At 35.9% G+C, this 23105-nt stretch overlaps 1 protein-coding gene across 4 annotated transcripts in view; it reads right to left on the bottom strand.

The window, feature by feature from the left end:
- Positions 1-4333: 4333 nt before the first annotated feature.
- Positions 4334-23105, bottom strand: part of SEPTIN10 (septin 10) — a 65362-nt gene continuing 46590 nt past the window's right edge. The window contains exons 9-12 of one of the 4 annotated variants that reach the window (XM_042931817.1): positions 13311-13443; positions 7767-7954; positions 7169-7251; positions 5658-5998 (exon numbers count right to left, since the gene is read on the bottom strand). In XM_042931817.1, coding sequence (XP_042787751.1) covers positions 5835-5998; positions 7169-7251; positions 7767-7954; positions 13311-13443 — 568 coding nt within the window. In that variant the 3' untranslated portion in view covers positions 5658-5834. Of the gene's footprint in view, positions 4635-5657; positions 5999-7093; positions 7252-7766; positions 7955-13310; positions 13444-23105 lie in introns of those variants that run through there. The other 3 variants (XM_042931819.1, XM_042931818.1, XM_042931820.1) reach the window with 3 other exon arrangements.

The following is a 23105-nucleotide window of genomic DNA, read 5'->3' as shown; positions in this document are numbered from 1 at the left end:
TTTTTAAAATGAATTTATCATTTCTTCTGTATTTTCAAATTTATTGATGACACTTTAATGCCTAACAGGATCTGTAGTGACATCTTCATTTCCATTGCTTTTGCCTTTAACTTTTTAAGAAAAAATATCAGGCTTATTGAGGTATATGGAATATTTCCACCACTCTAAGAGATTTCCTTGTGTGCATTTGAAGTCAATCTTCCTCCCTCAGCAGGCCCAGCAACCACAGCTGATTTCTGTCCCTATGGTTTTGCTTTGACAAAAATGTCACATAAATGTAGTCATATAGCCGTTTGTGTCTGGTTTGACTTAGCAAAGTACTTCTGGATTTATTCATGTATCTACATGTATCAGTGTGCCCCTTTTCATTGTATGATGAACTACAACTTGTTTATACATTTATCAGTTGATGGACATTTGAGTTGTTACAAGTTTGGTAGATTATGGAAATAACTGCTATAAACATTTAAGTACAGGTCTTTGTATGGACAAATATTTTCATCTATCTTGAATACATTTTTTAGGACTGGAATTGCTGGGTTTTATGGCATGGCAGGTAGAACAATGTCCTCCTAGAGATCTGAATCCCCAGAACCTTTGAATGTTAGGTTGCATGGCAGAAGGAAACTAAGGTTGCTAGCCAGCAGATGGGGAAATGCTGCTAGTGGGCCCCATGTAATCACCAAAGTTTCTTAAGGTGGAAGAGGGAGGAAGAGAAAAAGGTCAGACTGAGGCCATGTGAGGATTCAACTCACCACTGCTGACTCTGAAGATGGGGGAAGCAATCATGAGCCAAGGAATATGGGCAGCTTCTAGAAGCAGGAAAAGGCAGAGGATTCTCCCCTAGGGCCTCCAGAAGGAACAGATCCCTGGCCACACCTTGATTTTAGCCCTGTGAACCCCATGTCAGCCTTCCAGCCTGCAAGAATGTAATACAGTGTTTTTTAAGTCAATAAGTTTGTGGCAATTTGTTAGAGCGTTGTAGAAAACTAACACATATGGTGAGGGAACAGGAAGCTGGCCGACTTTCCAAAATGACTGAACCATTTTGCATTCCCACCAGCAATGCAGTGTTCTAGTCATTCCACAACTCCCCACCTTCATTTTCATAATGTCAGGTTTGTTGTTTTCAACTCTAGCCATTCCAAGCCTCTTTCCTTTCTTCTTGGTTGTTCTTCCCTTGGTTTTTTAATCTTAATATATCTTTTAAAAATATAAGAAATTTGGATTTTTTTTCTATTTCATTAATTCCTGTTTTCATCTTTATTATTTTGCTTTGGGTTTAATTTACTATTCTTTTCCTAACTTCTTGAGATGAATGTGTACAACATTGGTTTTCAGCCTTTTTTCCCTCCTAATACTAGCATTTAGGATTATAAGTTTTAGCCTTTTTTCTCTTCTAATGCTAGCATGGAGAATTATAAATTTTGAGCCTAAGCATAACTTTAGCTGTTTCTCACAAGTTATGATATAGGTTTTCATTATCATTCAGCTCAAAATATTTTTCAAATTTCCTTTTTGATTTCTTCTCTGACCCATGGGTTACTTAGAAGTTTATTTGCTAGTTTCCAAATATATGGGAATTTTTGTTACTACTGATTTCTATCTTAATTATATGATGATCAGTCTACATGTAACTCCTTCAGAAGGTACTCAGGCTCACTTTGTAGTCAAATGTCCTGGTCAGTTTTCATACATCTTCCCAGTGGGCCTGAAAGCAGTGCGTGTTCTGTGATTTGGGGTATACTGCTCTATAATTAATTGTTCTCCAGGCCAATGTGGTTGAATGTTTTCTTCAAGGCTCCCATATTTGTACTAATATTGGTCCGCTTGGTCTATCATATACAAAAGGTGTATGGAAATCTCCCAGAGTATGGATTTGCACACTTCTCCACATATTCTCATCAATTTTTGCTTTAAATATGCTCACAGAGGCTGTAAGGTACATACAAATTTGTTGTTATATATTCTTGTATTTGAAGGTCTATCTCCAACAATACCTTTGCGTTAAAGTTTTTTTTTTTTTAATATATAGAAAATATAGCTACACATTAGCTTTTGGTTAGAGTCTGCATGATGTACCTTTTCCTATCTTCTGTCTATGAAGACAGAGAAAGTTTCAGGCCTCTCATAAAATGATTATAGCTGATTTTTAAAGACTTTGTCTAAAAAAATTACAGCATGTAATCAATGTGATAACATATTTACTTGGGTCTACATCTATCCCATTTTTAAATGTTTTCTGGTTGTCATACCTGTTTTATTTTCTTTGCTTTCTTTTGAATTATCATTTATTAGACTAGTGTTCCCTCTGCCAGTTTGAAAGTTACACACTTTACTGTGTTTACGTGCACTCTTATGAAGTCTCATGTTACTGGGCTGACTGGGACTCATTCTCCTCCCAGTTAATGGAAGAACCTTAGATGACTTGATTTATCCCACTCCCCCAATTTATATGCCACTCTAGTCTTGTGTTTTAGTTTTCTGTATATTTCCAACTCTTTAAGACATTATCATTGTTTTGCAGTCATTATTCATTTAGATTTATCCATTTGGTTACCACTTCCATTACCATATATACCTTTCTGCATCCGTATTTTTTTAACTACTTATTTATTCTATTACACAAGAACTGCTCACCTGTTTTCAGTATGGAGGTTCCTCAAAAAATTAAAAATAGAATTACCCTATGACCCAGCAATTGTACTACTAGGTGTTTGCCCAAAGGATACAAAAATACTGATTCGAAGGGGCACATGCACCCCAACGTTTATAGCAGCATTATCAACAATAGCCAAATTATGGAAAGAGCCCAAATGTCCATCGACTGACGAATGGATAAAGAAGATATGGTATAGAATACTACTTGGTGATGACAAGGAATGAAATCTTGCATTTGCAACAACATGGATGGAACTAGAGAGTATTATGCTATAAAAAATAAGTCAGTCAGAGAAAGACATACATTATTTCACTCATATGTGGAATTTGAGAAACTCAACAGATGAACACAGGGATAGGGAAGGAAAAAATAAGAAAAACAGAGGGAGGCAAACCATAAGAGATTCTTAATACAGAGAACAAACTGAGGGTTGCTGAAAGGGAGTTGGGTGGGAGGGAGGATGTGTTAAATGGGCTCTGGGCATTCAGGAGGGCACTTCTGGGATGAACACTGGATGTCATATTTAAGAGTTCAGGTTCTACTCCGGAAACCAAGACTACACTGTAGTCTTGAATTAAAAAAAAAACTTTAATTAAAAAAAAAAAAAAAAAGAACTGCTCACCTGGACTGCAGTCTCTCTACTGAGTCACCCTGCCCAAGCCAGTTCCAGCTCCTCCAATACATCTTTTCTGCTAACTCTGGAGGAATATCTGACCATGTGAGGTCAAATCTTTCTATGGCTCCTACTGCCTGTGGGATTGGGTTTATAAACTCTTTCTTGATCTGTCCCCTAATTCTAAAATTTCATCCTCACTCTTTTCCACATCTCCCCTATACTCTCTACTCATAGTTAGCTATTTTCTAGAGTACACAGATATTATCAAAAACATACTATTCCTTGTACCTGAATTATGGTTCTCCATTCACGTATCTAAAAAACTGCTTCCAATCCTTCAAGACCCAGTCACTTCCTTGAGTGCTTTCTTGTGTTCTGTGGGTGAGATAAAAGCCCTTCTGAGACTACTCTATGCGTAAATTTGCTCTCTTGTCTTGTTACTGTTCTCGTTGCTCCATTAGGGCATGGCTAGCCTTAACCATGTGTATGCCTATTTCCTAGCCCAATAGGAAAATGGGGCCTAAATTGAGTTCTTCTTCAAAAAGGGGATAATAGTCCCTGTAATGTTTTTTTCCCCCTTTGTGTTTTTCTGAAGCTGAAATCATAGTCTATGTGAAAAAGCTTTAAAGATCAGACAAGTATGTAAAGATTAATGGTTGATAATGAGGTAATTGTTTCACATGCTTTATGGAAAACAAATTACCAAAACATGTCTAGCTTTATTTTGTTCCCAGGGAATTTATTAATTCAAGCTTCATTGGATCATAACTCACTTTGTAACCCTGCACCTGGATAGTGAAGAATAAATCAGGTTTGTAAGAAGAACATGAACATTATAGTATATTTGTTCTCAAAACTTTTGAATCTCAAATGAATGAAATAAATTAAAGATCACATTGTCAGTTGAAGCACATGTGGTGAGTCTTGCTTACAGCAGAGTCAGTAGTAGTAATAAATGATTACCCTTCTGCTAAGTTCAGAGTCTTGGGCAGGTTTCCATAATCTTTTCAACTAGAAAATTGAATAATTTTTTTTAACATTGCCAACAACCAATCTGGCATTTAAACTTACTTTATTAAAGTTGAGGATAGCTGTTTAATACATAGTTTGATATAATAAAACTACAGATGACCAGCACTCACATCACATAATTGAGTTTCCAGGATGACACTCCCCTCAGCTAACGCTCAGTGCTGTGGCAGTGGATGGGCTCTGTACGACAGGCTACCTGCCCTCAGGGACTCACGGGCTCTCCTGCTCTCACCTTCCAGCTGGGCTCTGTACACCAGGCTACCTGCCCTCATGGACTCAGAGGCTCTCTTGCTCCCACCTTCCAGAACTTGGGCATTACTGATCCTGAGAAGAAAGTTCAGAGCTTTTTCTGTGATACTTATAACTTACTTTACTAATGTTTTAAAAGGCTAAGAGACATTTGTGAATTTCAAATGCAAAACTGGAATTTAAGGTGTTTGTTCTGATAAATTATGCTATGAAATGAAAGGTTTTATTTGCAACTTATACAATTTCATGAAAATATACACTGCTCAGAATCTGACATAGGCTAAGTAAAACATTTTGTTTTCTGAAAAATACTGGTAATATACACCTCTGTCTTAAAATAATTCAAACACATGATTAAATGAACTAATTTTGACAAAATGTTTCTTTAAGATGACAGTTTGCAAAAAGAAAAGTTAAAGTAATTTTAAACCAATTTTAGTAAATACGTAGATATATTTTATTTGTCAAGAGGATATTTTATTTAGGATATTCAAGTACAAAAGTGAAAAATTATATACCTATGACTGTTAAGAAAAAGTTAGAAGGCATCCAATTGTTCTAAGAATACTATGAAGGCACTGAATTCAAATATCTCAATATATGAGTTATCTAAATTTTTATATCTTTAATATTCAGATGCTGACAGATATTTTCTTAAGAAGTATTTTTAATAAGACAATTCAACCTTATGATTTTTTTTTCCCTGGAAGACAGTTTTAAACATATAAAATATCCTAATGAAATAGAGTGGCAACACCCCAGATTCAAAGGTACTCATCACTAGAAAAGGGATTTATACCTGGATGTTATTACTTTCAAACATATCTTGCTCCATCACAACAATACTTCAACCACAATAAGGTATAGTGAAGCATAGAAGGCCATCATGTTACATAATTTCATACAAAAGCGTAGGATCATGTTATCAATTGGATAATGGTACAAAAATTAAAAACTTCTATAAAACTATTAAGAGATTAGAGCTTCAGGTATATAATACATTTTAAAACATATTTCCCAAATTTTACCTTTGGTATGTACAAAAAAGGAGTTCCTCTTGGAATATAAATGCAATCAGATAGCCATACAATGAATGAGTTCTGTATTTTCAATGTCATTGACACTTTGCTCCATGGTACAATGCATGTAAGTGACAATAACCGGGCAGCAGGAAAAATGATCTACATTCATCACAAACCAGCAACTTGAAAACCTCTAACAACAGTGAATATATAAGTGATATCATTCACTGTGGCTTATATATTAACTTTATACTTAAAAGCATTTAAGTGCCATTTGTGGCCATTTGCCAGATATAGAATAAGTGATACAGAAAATAAAAACAGCAAGAAAATCAGAGCATACTTCTAACATTTTAATAACTTTTGCTTGTGATGACCTTCTATGATCTGGAACCTTTGTTTTACATAAAATTGGAGCTGGAAAGAGAAAAAAAACCTTTTGATTGGTACAATAAAAAACTATATAGGAAATAAAAATTACTAAAATCATTAGTTTTACAAAGCTTTTACAGAAAGAGCAAATATACATCTAATATACTATAGGATATTTAGCTATGGGACTTTGGAAAAGAAAAAATAAAAATACCTCATCAAACTCTATTTTCTTGAATATTAATTCTTCTGAGCTCTCAAAAAACTATGGGCTTTGCCCTTACTTTATAAACAAGAACACATACTAATGGTTGCTAAGTGGAGCAGGGTGACAATTTTTACAAAGCAAATGTAAGCTGTCTTTCATACATGGAATAAACTTGGGGAATCCAATTTTAGTAACACTGGATTAAGATGAAAGGATGAGAAGGTAAAAGGTCCCTTAACTGTACAATTCGAAGCATATCTGAAAGCAGTAATAAACTATATTTATAGCTTATCTTTTGAAATTCAATTATTGAATAAAAATAGCTATTAAAAATCATATACATTTTTTTGACAAGTAATTGCATGCCCACTATATAGCAGGCACTGTTATAGGCTCTAGACATGGATGCATCAATGAACAAAACAAAGATCCATGCCCTTGTAAAGTTTATATGGAAGGATCACACATGAGAATTCCTTCCTTCTTTCTTTCTTCTCCCCAAACTATAAAATCCACAGGTCGGCTAAATCCACCAAAACCCTGTGGATTTACTTCTCCATAGTTTAAAAATTGGAAAGTCCCCATGGTCCAATGTTAGGTTTCCCTAATTATTTGAAGTAAGTCACAATATTCTGAAAATGCTGGGTTTGAAATAAGATATGATGATAAAATTAAATCAGAAATGTTGCTCTGTGAGGAACATAAGGAGAGCTGGATGCTGCCAAAACAGAGGCAGCTGGAATAAACTAAGGCAAAGAGTCACAGAGAAGCACTCTCAACAGAACAGGTTAATGATGAATTTCAAGAAGAGTCAACTAGGCAAAATGACAAGGGCATTTTAAGTAGGAGAAATAAAGGACATAAAATATAGAAAAGAAAAAAAACAACAACTTATTTTCTAAAATGTTGGTAACTTTGATTTTAACACATACCCCAAACCTATAAGCCTTGAGATTATCATCCAAATGCTACTCATGGCCACCCCATTGTACAGGGGCCCTCTCTACCTTCCTCTGCATCTTTACGTCCACCATTGATTTCACAAGCTCTGACATCAAAGCACAGGAGTTCAAATCGATAGCCTGGATCCCTTATTAAAATAAAAATTCTCACAAAATCATTATCAGTAGAATTTATAAAATAAAAAAAGAGAACCTAAGAATTTGGTCTTTTATCAAGTATTACTTTACTTCTATGATTCCCCAACAAAGTATATACATGAAATTCAAAATAAATATAACCAACGGTAGGTAAGTCAGCAGTTATTAGAAATACAGGCTAGGTGACAAAATAAGAGCAACCATTCTTCCCCCCAGGTAGCTGACCCTTTCTACATTATGATACTTTTTTTTCACTCATTCATTTGCTCAGTTTGGCAAATATTTACTGAGTACCTAATATGTACCAGGTGCTATTCTAGATGCTGCAGAAACAGCAGTGAAGAAAAGGGATAGGTCTCTGCTCTCAAGGAGCTGATATTTTAATCACAAGAGGTTGACAAGGAATAAGGAAACTGGTAAGTTCAATGAAGATCAAACAGGGCAATGAGAAAGAAAGTAATGGAGGAATGGGGCCACCAGAGTCAGGGAGTTGGGGATGGCTTACTTCTTACGGTCTTTGTCCTTCTTCAGGTTGCTGCCTGATGCCATGTAGGACTGGTTCTGGTATATCTCTGAAGTAGCTTTCTTTTTTGAGAAAGCGATTATTTCTTCTTCCAAGAGTCTTCTCTTTTCTTCAAGCTTCATTCTCTCTTCTTGGTGAACTCTTTTAAGGTGCTCAAATTTAGCCTGTAGCTGTGAAAGAAAGGTGCAGTTCCCATCAACAACACATTGTGGCAGCACATGCACAGGAATGTTCTCCGGCTTAGCAACAATTTCTAACACTAACCTACACAGCAATCTACAAGTTTTCCTGATGTCTCGAAAGTTCATGCTTTAAGTAAAAATGTACATATGGAACTGCCTTGGTAACTTTAATTATAAATGAGTTCCCATGCAAAAGATGCATGAACAAAAACACATAATAAAAAAAATACAGTCTCATGTAAAATCCTGTTTTTTTTATTCTAATTTTATTTTTTCATTTTTTTTTAAACATAATTGATTATCAATTTAGCTAACATACAGTGTATACAGTGTGTTCTTGGCTTCGGGAGTAGATTCCCATGTTTTTAAAACATTTGACCTTTTCTTAGAGTTTTCATTTTCTTGCTCTATATATTTCCCTGCAAAGCCTCTTCAAATAAAACTCTCTAAAATCCATGCTTAATAAAAGTGAGGGACACAAATTACAGAAGCAAGTTATTTTCCAAATAAAGTTACCAAATATAGTGAAACTGTTAAAAGTTCTATTGGTAATCTTGCTTGGAAAGTGTCAATTGTCAATTTAAATCAAGAACCTTAAAAATCTATTACATTTTCCCACAGTCATTCACCTTCTTGAAATCTAAGCTAAATCAAGAAATCCTAAATTGAGTAAGTTTTATTCATAAAAATAATCACTGTAGTTGAGTTTACAGCATAATGGAAAACATAGCCCACATCTAATAAAGTCAAAAAGTAAATTTGTGCTAAATACACTCAATGCAACCATTAAAATCAGTTTGTAAAAGTTTATAACATTATAACATGATATTTCCTTGGTTTGTTTATCTAGAAAAAAGAATCTAGGGACTTTAGTGGATCCTATATCAATCAGCCGCGTGTCTTGCCTGCCAAGAACACACGCACAGCATCCAAAATCTAGATAAAAAAGGTAACTTTTTGAATTCCCTGGTCTAGTTAGATAATGTTTAGTATTTTCAGTTCTGGGTAGCATTCATATAAAAAAGTAGGACTTGGTTTCTAGAAAAGATGGCATATAAGAAACTGAAGAGCTAAACTCCATCCTAATAAAAATTCACTGTTCCAAATATGGAAGAGGTTGTCTTGTGTGCCAGTAAATCCTGACAGGAGATGTATTTAAAAGGAGACAGAACAGGATTGAAACAGATTAAGTAAAATTCTTCTTCCCTAAAATGATTTTATTCCTGAGGATGGCATTTCAGAGAAGCATCAGTTCCTTAGTATTTGCTTATTTCATAGTTCCTGCTTTTACAAAAATTTATGTGTGTGTGTGCATGTGTATTTAAAAAGTGGGGTTCATCTAGTTGTCATTCAAATCAATGGTATACATAGAGTCACAACTGAGTATGTGTGTTTCTCCTATAAATGTGGGAGAGGAGCTGAGTAAAGCCTGGAAAGACAGGATACAGGAGTGGATTTAGATTATGTGTATAGGAGTAGATTTAGATGACATGTACAAAGACATCTCTGATTACTTAAATGTAGGCTGTATACTCTATATGCATAAATATCTTGAAAGGTTATAGACTACTTCATAGATCATTCATGAAGTTGACTAAAAATTGCAGAAATACTACAAAAAGAAAAGTGTTTTTAAAAGGGAGGCAGAGATAGGTATGACTATTATTTACATAATGTGGAATTCATAACTTTTGACAGCAGCAGTCTATTCCATGTACATAAAGCACTCACTTACGGTTCCACTATTTAATTCAAACATATTTCAAATACTCAGAAGCAGTGTTTACAAAAGATATAGCATATTGGTGATACTGTCTTAAGGGCATTGGTGAGAAGTTATCAACAGCACAAAAGGTCTCCTGTTTTCTTGACCCTGACTCTAAAGTATTAATGATACTGGCTTTACAGTATTAAAACTAGCCATGAAGTACCTTGTAACATTAATAAGAGAGGCCCAGAATCTACTGCCTATAATGCTATATAGTTAAAAATTTAGGGAGCACCTGGGTGGCTCAGTCAGTTAAGCATCCAACTTCAGCTCAGGTCATAATCTCATGGCTCTTGAGTTCAAACCCCGTGTGGGGTTCTGTGCTGACAGCTCAGAGCCTGGAGCCTGCTTCGAATTCTGTGTCTCCCTTTCTCTGTACCTCCCCCACTTACACTCTGTCTCTCTCTCAAAACTAAATCAACAGTATGGAGGTTCCTAAAAAAATTAAAAAATAGATATACCCTATGATCCAGCAATAGCACTGCTAGGAATTTACCCAAGGGGTACAGGAGTGCTGATGCATAGAGGCACATGTATCCCAATGTTTATAGCAGCACTTTCAACAACAGCCAAATTATGGAAAGAGCCTAAATGTCCATCAACTGATGAATGGATAAAGAAGATGTGGTTTATATATACAATGGAATTCTACTTGGCAATGAGAAAGAATGAATTCTTGCCATTTGCAGCAATGTGGATGGAACTGGAAGGTATTATGCTGAGTGAAATAAGTCAGAGAAGGACAGATATCCTACGTTTTCACTCATGTGGATCTTGAGAAACTTAACAGAAGTCCATCGGGGAGGGGAAGGGGAAAAAAAAAGTTACAGAGAGGGAGAGAGGCAAACCATAAGACACTTTTAAATACTGAGAACAAACTGAGGGTTGATGGGGGGGGGGGAGGGGAAAGTGGGTGATAGGCATGGAGGAGGGCACCTGTTGGGATGAACACTGGGTATTGCATGGAAACCAATATGACAATAAATTGTATTAAAAAAAATAATAAATAAATAAATAAATAAACATTAAAAAATTAAAAATAAAAGTCTATAAAGGATCTACTGACAAACGGTCTTTCTCTTTTTCTTTCAACCATGTGATTTGAAATTCAACCCTGAATTTTCAATTTCCTTTTAAATAACACACATTTAAACAAGATAATCTTGTGTCGGATTTTAAAAATTAAAAACTCAACTATAGGGGCGCCTGGGTGGCTCAGTCAGCTAAGCATCCAACTCTTGATATCAGCTCAGGTCATGATCTCAGGGGTCATGAGACTGAGCGCCACGTCAATGTGGAGCCTTCTTAAGATTCTCTCTCTCCCTCTACCACTCATGCTCACTCTCTCTGTCTCTGTCTCTCTCTCTCTCTCTGAAAAAAAAAAAAAAAAGAAAAAGAAAGGAACAACTCAACTGTAAACCACTTCTACATCTTTTCTCCTCACTGGAAAAACTAAGAATCATGATATATGAGAATTAAACTCTTAAATAGTTTCACTCTACTTCTATCTTAAAGATGAATCTACTAATGAAAAAAAAGTCAGCATCCTCATTTCCTGCTCATTACAACTCTTTCTTCAATTTTTATACTTAAAAATAACTCAAAACTAGGGAACTATTCTTGGACAAAAGAGACTAAACAAACAGAATACCCGAATGTGATATGAGACCTACAACTGAATTCCAGTTCAAAAATAAAAAACTAAAAAATCTGTAAACAAATAAAAGAAAAAAAAACAATAAAAGACCATCTTGGACAACTGGGGAAATGTGACTGTGGACAGGAGATCAGGTGAGATTATGGCATTCCCATTAATTTTCTTAGGTGTAATACTAGTACAATGGTTATGGAAGAAAATGTGCCTAACTTCAGAGATGCACACTGAAGTGCCTAGGGGTAAAGTGTCATAATATCTACAACCAGCTTTCAGATGACCAGGGAAAAATGGACACCCCTCTCTCCCAGATGCATACACACACACACACACACACACACACACACATACATATATATGTATATATAAAATAAAGGTGGCAAAACACCCATTGCTAAATCTAGGTGTGGGGAGGGACATAGGTAGGTACCCTTACTCTCACTTTCCTGTTTGAACTTTTTCAAAATAAAAAGTTCAAATTCAAATTATAAACAAGATATATTAGACTATTAATTTTATAAAACTACTTACAAGTATACTTGAAAAAATAAATTTGTAAAATTATAAATAATTCAGAAAATCTTGTATTATCAAGTTCACTTGTATTAACATTTTTGTCTTAGAAATTCCTTTTTGAACTCATCCTTTTTGACTCTCATCTTGAATGTGGCCATTTACTTAAAAGTAGCCATTGTAGTTAGGTCTATAGAAAATAGTTTAACTCAAATAAAACTAGTTGCTTGAAGAACTAGAAGCAAACAAAACTATGGAAATAACTGCAATGTTTGTGTGTGCATGTGCACATGTGTGCCAAGGTTATCCAAAAGTGATTTGACCACCTGACTGGTCTAGAAAGCCTGAGTTCAAACTCAGAAGAGTTACTTAATTGTTTTCATAGTTACCTGTTTCATGGCATCAACCCCAACAGCTCTCAAGAACTCTCAAGAAAGGTTTTATTAAGCCACGGCTAAAACATTTCTGGTTCAAAGTTAAGGTATTTATTCTATTAGACATTCTTTCCTGCTTTGCTGAAGATTAGTTGACCATAATTTTACTATTAGGTATTTACCCAAAGGATACAAAAATACTGATTCAAAGGGGTACATGTTCATAGCAGTGCTATCAACAACAGCCAAACTATGGAGAGAGCCCAAATGTCCATTGACTGATGAATGGATAAAGAAGCTGTGGTATGTGTATATACACACACACACACACACACACACACACACACAGCCTCAAAAAGAATGAAATCTTGCCATTTGCAACAATGTGGATGGAACTAGAATGCATCTACTAAACAGCGAAATAAGTCAATGAGAGAAAGTCAAAAAGCATACCATATGATTTCACTCATAAGTAGAATTTAAGAAACAAAACAGATGAACATATGGGAAGGAGGGGGAAGAAAAAGAGCCGGAAACAAACAACAAGAAACTCCTAACGACAGAGAACAAACTAAGAGTTGATGGAAGTGGGTGGGAGATGGCTAGATGGGTGATGGGTATTAAGGAGGGGACTTGGTGTGATGAGCACTGGGTGTTGTATTTAAGTAATGAATCACTGAAATCTACTCCTAAACCAATAATTGCACTGTATATTAACTAAAGCATAAATAAATAAATAAATAAATAAATAAATAAATAAATAAATAACAAAGTTAAGATACTTAAAACACCTATTAGTGACCTAGTCCCCTTGGAGAACCATTTGTAATGGAAGACGATTTGCTCAAAAAAGCCAAATTTTTATTTGATTTCAGATTTTTAAAAGTCTGTATCCAAAGACTATGTGTTAAAATAGCTACTTTTTAAAGAACAATAAGTACTCTCCAAAAGCATCTCAGCTAAATTCTTGAGATAAATCTCTCAAACAGGACACCTAAAAAACAAATGCAGATCACATCAAACCAGTGTACTTGCCTCTCTTTCAGCTTCTTTCAATATGGCTTCTTTCTCCTTTACTCGCTGCACAAACATCTGCTTCATTTCTTCTTCCTTCCTCTGACGTTCACCATAAAATTCATGTCTTTTGGCTTCATAGGTCTCTTGAAGACTACAAAGTTATTTGTGGTACTCTCATGTTAAAAAACGATGTAGGAAACTTTCAAACAGTCAAACATCTTGGATTAATCCTCATAAGTATACCATACTTTCCAATACCCTCTTACACACAGCAACCCAAAACATGATATTTCCTATAGCAATGAGACATAAAAAGCCACCAGTGACACAGCTAACAGAGAGTACTGGAATTCTGAAATCTCTGCTTTTTATAAGCCCTTTACAAGAAGTATTCTAATTTTACCCCAACTGAATTCCTCTTTCAGTCTTTGTTAATTGGCATCACTGTGTCTGAAAACCTTGAAGTCTTGAAGTCATCCTTGACTCTACCCTTACCTTATCTGATCACCAAAGTCTGGGAGTTCAGTCTGTGCTCCTGACATCATTTCATTCCAATCTTCTGATTTTTACAGATATCCTAGCTCAATCTTGGTCATTTTCTGCTTTCACTATTGCAATATCATAACTGATTTCTGGGCTTTTAGTTCCTCTTTCACTTTCTTCTTTCTTTTCACTCCTAAGATTTTCCAAAAAGTCCCACAAATCTCATCTTTTTTTCCATTGCACTAGTTCTGTTATCTACAGAATAAGGTCCCACCTCCTTTAAATAGCACTCAAGAAACTTCACAAGCTGGCCTAATTCTACCTTTCCAGATTCATTTCTTTTAAAACAAAAAAAAACTTTATTTATTTATTTTGAGAGAGAGAGAGAAAGAGACAGAGACAGAAAAAGAGAGAGATGGGGGAAGGGAGAGAGAGAGAAAGGGAGAGAGAATCCCAAGCAGGTTCCCTGCTGTCAGCACAGAGCCAGACGAGGGGATTATGAGATCATGACCTGAGCTGAAATCAAGAGTTGGATGCTTAACCAATGGAGCCACCCCAGATGCCTCTCCAGATTTGTCTCTTAACAAACAAATCCAATGCCCTAAGGTTCCAGTCATAACAGCCTACTCATTGTTCCTAAAACACACCACAAATTTCATGCTTTAGCTTATGTGTCTCCTGTGCTTCCCATGTTATTGCCCACCTCTCAATCCTCATTCTACCCATCTAATCTTCTACTTCTCAAGGTCAAATTCAAATGCAACTTCCTCTCTAAAGCCTCCCCTAGTCTCCCCCATTGGAACTAACTGTGCCTTTGAAGCATTCTCATGGCACTTTGTACCTTTTCCTTGGCATTTATATCCTATCTGCCTCTCTCTTCCAATAGATCATTATCTTTGTAACGTGACTATACAGCAAAGCTCTCTAGACATTTCAGTCTCTTAATAAATGTTCATTTGGTGACAGAAATTGGCAGAAAGTAGAGCCAGATTTAACCAACCAGAGAAAGGACTGTATTGGAACACTATGCCTAGCTGCTCTTTCTTACTTATAGCATTTCAGATGTACTTCTTATACATCAGAAATGCCAAGCCCTTCCATTTCAACTCACTATGAGACTATCCTAAAGATTTAACAGGGAACACAAATGCACCTTCCAGCTGTGTTGCAGTTAGAAATTTCTACTGCTTACAAAAAAAAAAAACTTTACATCTAAATAGATATAAAATGTGATAAATTAAGGCATTTTACAATCTTAAATGTTGTAACTGGAGAAATAAATCTTCCAAGTATAGAATTTTAAAAGTTCATGAAGAAATAGAGTAAGAAATGTTGCATAACAGCTATTATGGCTTATTGTGTGTGGTATGCAAAGCAGGTGTTCTGAGGAGGAAAAGATCCTAAACACTTTCTTTAAAAGCAAAATGTACAAACTGCCCTAGATAAGCACATAAATGTCCCAGATCTCAAGAACATTTTGCTTTTTACCAGGCTTTTTGCTTTTCTGTGGTTGTTCTCATCTTATTTTTGTTCTTTAAACATTTTTTTAATTTTTATTTATTTTTTTTAATTTACATCTAAGTTAGTTAGCATACAGTGCAACAATGATTTCAGGAGTAGGTTCCTTAATGCTCCTTACCCATTTAGCCCATCCCCTCCTCCCACAACTCCTCCAGCAACCCTCTGTTTGTTCTTCGTTTTTAAGAGCCTCTTATGTTTTTGTCCCCCTCCCTGTTTTTATATTATTTTTGCTTCCATTCTCTTATGTTCATCTGTTTCGTATCTTAAAGTCCTCATACGAGTGAAGTTGTATGACATTTGTCTTTCTCTGACTAATTTCGCTTAGCATAATACCCTCTAGTTCTATCCACGTAGTTGCGAATGGCAAGATTTCATTCTTTACTCATTCATTACTCCTCATTACTTGCGGAATAATTAATGAATTATTCTTTATTATTTCATTACTCCGCATTACTTCTGGAGTAATACTCCACTGTACATATATACTCATTGTGGTTTTGATTTGTATTTCCCTGATGATGAGTGATGTTGAGCATTTTTTCATGTGTCGGTTGGCCATCTGGATGTCTTCTTTGGAGAAGGGTCTATTCATGTCTTTTGCCCATTTCTTCACGGGATTATTTGTTTTTGGGGTGTTCAGTTTGATAAGTTGTTTATAGATTTTGGATACTAACCCTTTATCTGATATGTCATTTGCAAATATCTTCCCCCATTCCATCAGTTGCCTTTTAGTTTTGCTGATTGTTTCCTTTGCTGTGCAGAAGCTTTTTATTTTGATGAGGTCCCAATAGTTCTTTTTTGCTTTTGTTTCCCTTGCCTCTGGAGTCATGTTGAGTAAGGAGTTGCTGTGGCCAACGTCAAAGAGGTTTTTGCCTGCTTTCTCCTCGAGGATTTTGATGGCTTCCTGTCTAACATTTAGCTCTTCATTCCATTTTGAGTTTATTTTTGTGGATGGTGTAAGAAAGTGGTCCAGGTTCATTTTTCTGCATGTTGCTGTCCAGTTTTCCGAGCACCACTTGCTGAAGAGACTGTCTTTATTCCATTGGATATTTTCCTGCTTTGTCAAAGACTAGTTGGCCATATGTTTGTGGGTCCATTTCTGGGTTCTCTATTCTGTTTCACTGATCTGAGTGTCTGTTCTTGTGCCAATACCATACTGTCTTGATGATTACAGTTTTGTAATACAACTTGAAGTCTGCAATTATGATGCCTCCTGCTTTAGTTTTCTTCTTCAAGATTACTTTGGCTATTTGGGGTCTTTTCTGGTTCCATTCAAATTTTTGGATTGTTTGTTCCAGCTCTGTGAAGACTGCTGGTGTTATTTTGATAGGTATTGCATTGAATATGTAGATTGCTTTGGGTAGTATTGACATTTTAACAATATTTGTTCTTCCTATCCAGGAGCATGGAATATTTTTCCATTTTTTGGTATCTTCTTCAATTCCTTTCATAAGCTTTCCATAGTTTTCAGTGTATAGACTTTTCACCTCTTTGGTTAGATTTCTTCCTGGGTATTTTATGGTTTTTGGTGCAATTGGGACTGATCTCTTGATTTCTCTTTCTGTTGCTTCATTGTTGGTGTATAGGAATGCAACTGATTTCTGTGCATTGATTTTATATCCTGCCACTTTGCTGAATTCATGGATCACTTCTAGCAGTTTTTTGGTGGAATCTTTTGGGTTTTCTGTATACAGTATCATGTCATCTGCGAAGAGTGAAAGTTTGACCTCATCCTGGCCGATTTGGATGCTTCTATTTCTTTGTGTTGTCTGATGGCTGAGGCTAAGACTTCCAATTCTATGTTGAATCACCGTGATGAGTGGATATCCCTGTTGTGTTCCTGACCTTAGGGGAAAAGCTCTCTGTTTTTCCCCATTGAGGATGATATTAGCATTGGTCTTTCACATATGTCTCTTATGATCTCAAGGTATAATCCTTCTATCCCTACTTTCTTCAGAGTTTTTATCAAGAAAAGATGTTGTATTTTGTCAAAGGCTGTCTCTGCATCTATTGAGAGGATCATGTGGTTCTTGTTCTTTCTTTTATTGATGTGATAAATCACATTGTTTTGTGGATATTGAACCAGCCCTGCATCCCAGGTATAAATCCCACTTGGTTGCGGTGAATAATTTCTTTAATGTATTGTTGGATCCAGTTGGCTAACATCTTGTTGAGGATTTCTGCACCCATGTTCATGAGGGAAATTGGTCTATAGTTCTCCTTTTTAGTGGGGTCTCTGTCTGGTTCTGGAATCAAGGTAATGCTGGCTTCAGAGAATGAGTTTGGAAGTTTTCCTTTCATTTCTATTTTTTGGAACAGCTTCAAGAGAATAGGTGTTAACTCTTCCTTAAATGTTTGGTAGAATTCCCCTGGAGAGCCATCTGGCCCTAGACTCTTGTTTGGGGGGAGTGTTTTTATTACTAATTCAATTTCTTTACTGGTTTGGATCTGTTCAAATTTTTTATTTTTTCCTGTTTCGTTTTGGTAGTTTATATGTTTCTAGGAATTTGTCCATTTCTTCCAGATTGCCCATTTTGTTGGCATATAATTGCCCATAATATTCTCTTACTGTTTTTATTTCTGCTGTGTTGGTTGTGATCTTTCTTCTTTCATTCTTGATTTTATTTATTCGGGTCCTTTCCTTTTTCTTTTTGATCAAACTGGCTAGGGGCTTATCAATTTTGTTAATTCTTTCAAAGAACAAGCTTCTGGTTTCATCGATCTGTTCTACTGATTTTTTGGCTTCAATAGCATTGATTTCTGCTTTAATCTTTATTATTTCCTGTCTTCTTCTGGTTTGGGGCTTTAGTTGCTGTTTTTTTTCCAGCTCTTTAAGGTTTAAGGTTAGGTTGTGTATCTGAGACCTTTCTTCCTTCTTTAGGAAGGTCTGGATTGCTATATACTTCCCCCTTATGACCACCTTTGCTGCATCCCAGAGGTTTTGGGCTGTGGTGTTATCATTTTTATTGGCTTCCATGTACTTTTTAATTTCCTCTTTAACTTCTTGGTTAGCCCATTCATTCTTTAGTAGGATGTTCTTTAGTCTCCAAGTATTTGCTGTCTTTCCAAATTTTTTCTCGTGGTTGATTTTGAGTTTCAGTGTTATGATCTGAAAATATGATCTCAGTCTTTTTGTACTTGTTGAGGGCTCATTTGTGTCCCAGTATGTGATCTATTCTGGAGAACGTTCCATGTGCACTGGAGAAGAATATACATTCTGCTGATTTAGGATGAAATGTTCTGAATATATCTGTTAGGTCCATCTGGTCTAGTGTGTCATTCAAAGTCATTGCTTCCTTGTTGACTTTCTATTTAGATGATCTGTCCATTGCTGTAAGTGAAGTGTTGAAGTCCCCTACTATTATGGTATTATTATCAATGAGTTTCTTTATGTTTGTGATTAATTGATTTTTATATTTGGGTGCTCCCACATTTGCAGCATATATGTTTACAATTGTTAGGTCTTCTTGGTGGATAGACCCCTTAATTATGATATAATTCCCTTCTTCATCTCTTGTTACAGTCTTTATTTTGAAGTCTAGATTGTCTGATATAAGTATGGCTACTCCGGCTTTCTTTTGTTGACATTAGCTAGATGCTACTCCATCCCCTTACTTTCAATCTGAAGGTGTCTTTAGGTCCAAAGTGGGTCTCTTGTAAACAGCATACAGATGGATCTTGTTTTCTTATCCAGTCTGTTACCCTATGTCTTTTGATTGGAACATTTAGTCTATTGACATTTAGAGTGAGTACTGAAAGATACGAGTTTATTGCTATTGTGTTTCTTGTAGAGTTGGAGTTTCTGGTGGTGTTCTCTGGTCCTTTCTAATCTTTGTTGCTTCTGGTATTTTTTTTGTCTTTTCTCCCCTCAGAGAGTCCCCCTTAAAATTTCTTTCAGGGCTGGTTTAGTGATCACAAATTCCTTTAATTGTTGTTTGGGAAACTTTTAATCTTTCCTTCTATTTTGAATGACAGCCTTGCTGGATAAAGAATTTTTGGCTGCATATTTTTCCAATTCAGCACATTGAATATATTCTGCCACTCCTTTCTGGCCTGCCAAGTTTCTGTGGATAGGTCTGCTGCAAACCTGATCTGTCTTCCCTTGTAGGTTAAGGATTTTTTTCCCTTGATGCTTTCATGATCCTCTCCTTTCCTGAGTATTTTGTGAATTTGACTATGATATGCCTTGTTGATGGTCAGTTTTTGTTGAATCTGATGGGAGTCTTCTGTGCTTCCTGGGTTTTGATTTCTGTGTCTTTCCCCAGGTTAGCAAAGTTTTCCACTATGATTTGCTCACATAACCCTTCTACCCCTTTTTCTCTATATATATATTCTGGGACCCCTATGATTCTGATGTTTTTCCTTTTTAATGAGTCACTGATTTCTCTCATTCTTAAATCGTGCTCATTGCCTTAGTTTCCCTCTTTTTTTCTGCTTCATCATTCTCCATAAGTTTGTCCTCTATATCACTGATTCGCTATTCTGCCTCATCCATCCTTGCCACCATGGCATTCGAGATTGCAGCTCAGTTATGACATTTTTTTATTTCATCCTGACTAGTTTTTACTTCTTTTATCTCTTCAGGGAGGGATTCTAATCTATTTTTGACCCCAGCTACTATTCTTACTATCGTGATTCTAAATTCTGGTTCAGACATCTTGCTTTTATCTGTGTTGATTAAGTCTCTGGCTGTTGTTTCTTTCTGCTCTTTCTTATGGGGTGAATTCCTGCTGAGTTCTGTGGCTCAGGTTGTGCAGATTGTTGTGTTAATCCTCCAATCAGTTTTCTAGGGGTGCAGGATGGTTTAGTGTTGATCTGGCTGTATTTCATGGATGTGAGATGCAAAAAGACTTCCATGCTGTTCCGTAATCTTGGCTCCTCCCTGTTTTGGTCTTATTTTAAAGAAGCCTCTAAATCTATCAGGCTACCTTCACCATTGTCAGAAACCTCACTACATTTCACCAGCCCCATATTGGATTTGATAGTCTTTGATGACAAACTTGATTTAAATAATATGTGGAATTTAAGTGAATTTTAAAATGTTTTCAAAAGTTCTCATTATCTGTTCATACATAAGCACTTGAGTTGCTTAGGAGGAAAATAAATCTACCTGGTAAAGAGAAAAGACCTAACATTTGTTGAATAGCTGCTAACAGCAAGGTAATTTTCTGGTAATTCCCGTATCTATCTAATTCCCATACCATCTGTGAAGATCAAGCACTAATACTCTGTTTTACAGATAAGAAAACTAAAGCTCAGAAAGGTAAAGTAATCTGCCCAAAGCAACATAGTTGGTAAGTAGAAAGTTGGAAATTGAACCAGGTCAGATTTTTGGTTTTTTTTAAAGATAAAAATGTACTACTCCTGCATATTTTCCACCATGTCATATGGTTTTTCAACTTTGACAACCAAAAGCCAATTGTAAGTAAAGAAACCTGCACTATCTTTCAAAAAGTCATAAAGAAACTCTTAGAAAATCTGTAAGGGAATGATTTATTAGTTAGTGTTGTAAAACTAAGACAACCACTGTTTACTATCATGGATTTATTCATTAAATGAAAATGAAAAAATGGTTTTCTTGCTATTTTAATATAAAATTCTTGCTTTTTCTAATATAAAAGTAGCTTGCTGTGAATATTCAATGCAACATATTACTATACTTAAAGTATCACTGTTGAAAACCAAAGAAGAAAAAAAATTCTCAGAAATTCATTTTCATCAAGAAAATCACTGCAGTCCCTTCACTTGGGATTTCTTTGTGTTTCATATACAGTTCTAATAAACCTGCTGAACTTTCTCCATTTCTGCTGTAGACTAAATGCAAAAGTTATTTATTTCTTGAGAATTCCAAAGACACAAATTTTATAACACAAAAAAAATCATGCCAAACACTTAAGCAACTCTAAAATACTACAAAAATCTTCTTTTCAAAACTATAGGTCCCTCAAATCTATAGGTCCCTTCTATTCTCTAATGTTAAAGATGATTAATTTGGGGAATAAGAGTGGTTATGTTAATCTAAAATAACTTGGGGATTTAAGGAGCTTTATAAGCATGTCTGATCTAGCTTAAATAACTAAAGATCAGTTAATTAAGACTAGAGGAGAGTATAATGCCATTTACTGGGACCTCATGATAAGCACCTGAACAGTGTTGGGAGATTAGGATGCTAACTATGACTCAGCATAACTGTTCACAATAAAATGTAAGTGGAAAACAAGCTGACGGTATGGCAGTGAAGAATAAAGGTCATCCTAACAGGTTCATAGAACTATTTTTTATTGATAGATATAATAGGGATGGATTTCATATGCCAACCAAATCACAGTGACTATTTTTACATACACCCCAAATTAAATGGAAAACATTGCCCAGAAAATAGAATACAACGTCTTGAAGCTGTAAAACCTTCCTAAGACATCAGGCTATACTGAATTATAGAAGCTTTATCAGATAATTCATTCACAAATGAGAAAACACCAAGAGAAGAAACATCTGCCATGCCTGACTCAAGAAATCCAGTAAGAAATTTCTTCTCTCTTAAGGATGGCAGAGGACCCATGCAGGCAGAGGTCTTCCTTACACTGAGATCTAGTTCCCCATCTTTTCTTGCTTGTTCCCTATCCAATCTGAAATCTGGCATAAATTGAAGAACCTCCTTTGCCAATTTTCCATTCTTCTTCTGATTTGTGAGCGGATGTTTCCCAGACTGAAGATATGCTCAAAAAAAAAAAAAAAAAAAAAAAGATGTTCTAAGCACTCTTTGATTCCGACTGCCCACCATCTATCTATACCTCCTTTTGGTATTGTTACCTGATTACCTTTTGGAGAGCTACCTCTCCCCACTGGGGATATCGTATGATGGGACAATTAATTAGATTCATGCCCACTCTGGCCAAGACGAGGCAAGACGTCCTAAGGTAGGCCTTTGGACACTCTCTCCTGGGCTATAAATTGTCAAGCAGAGAATTAAAAGTCTGGAAATGGTTTCAATTCATTCACTCCACTTCCAGTATAGAATGAAACTGGTTTCTACCTGTTCTAAGCCTTCCCTTTGAATCTGTAAGTCTTGGCCAATGTAGTCTTCCAACTATTGCCCTTTTTGTTTTAGACGGAGTGGTTTTCATTTTCAAAGAGCTGTAAAGGAAGCAACTGGATTGTATTACACTGCTATACTTCTACAGCAAGAACTTGATCCTCAGCTTCAACACAGCTGACCTCTTCCTTCCTGAAACCCTCTTCATTTGGCTGCCAAGACATGACACTGCTGGCTTTCCTGCCCAAGCCTTCTCAATCTCTTCTATCTGCTTCTCTGGCTGAAAAATATTAGAGTGACTCAAGTCTGTTTCCAAGGTACCTTGCTTTCCAGATATACTTCTCTCTCCAGGCAATCTCATCCACACCCATACATTCAAATAAACATCTAAGTGCTGATAACTCTTAAGTTTATTCCTTTGGCCCAGCCCTCTCCTCTGAGCTCCAGAGAAGTACCCAAAGTGCCTATCAACATTGTTATTTGGATTTTTGAGGGGAAACTCATGTCAGCAGGTCCCAAACCAAGCTTTTGATCTCCATCATGGCCATCACTGCTGCTCCACAAAAAAAGCCAGTTCTTCCAGAGATAACTATCTCAATGAAAGCAACAACCATCTGCCTAGCCAATGAAACCATAATACTAGGAAACCAGAAGTCTTTTTTTTAACATCTTCTGACATCTCTTGCTTCTTTACCTCATTACACCCAAACAATCACTAAGTTCTTTCAATTTCATCTTCTAGATATCTTGCAAGCACATCTAGTTCTATTTTC

This window comes from Panthera leo, chromosome A3 (genome assembly GCF_018350215.1).
Source record: "Panthera leo isolate Ple1 chromosome A3, P.leo_Ple1_pat1.1, whole genome shotgun sequence".
NCBI classification, from domain to species: domain Eukaryota; kingdom Metazoa; phylum Chordata; class Mammalia; order Carnivora; family Felidae; genus Panthera; species Panthera leo.
Note: the sequence above shows the minus strand (reverse complement) of the source record. Positions and strands in the feature narration are given on the sequence as shown.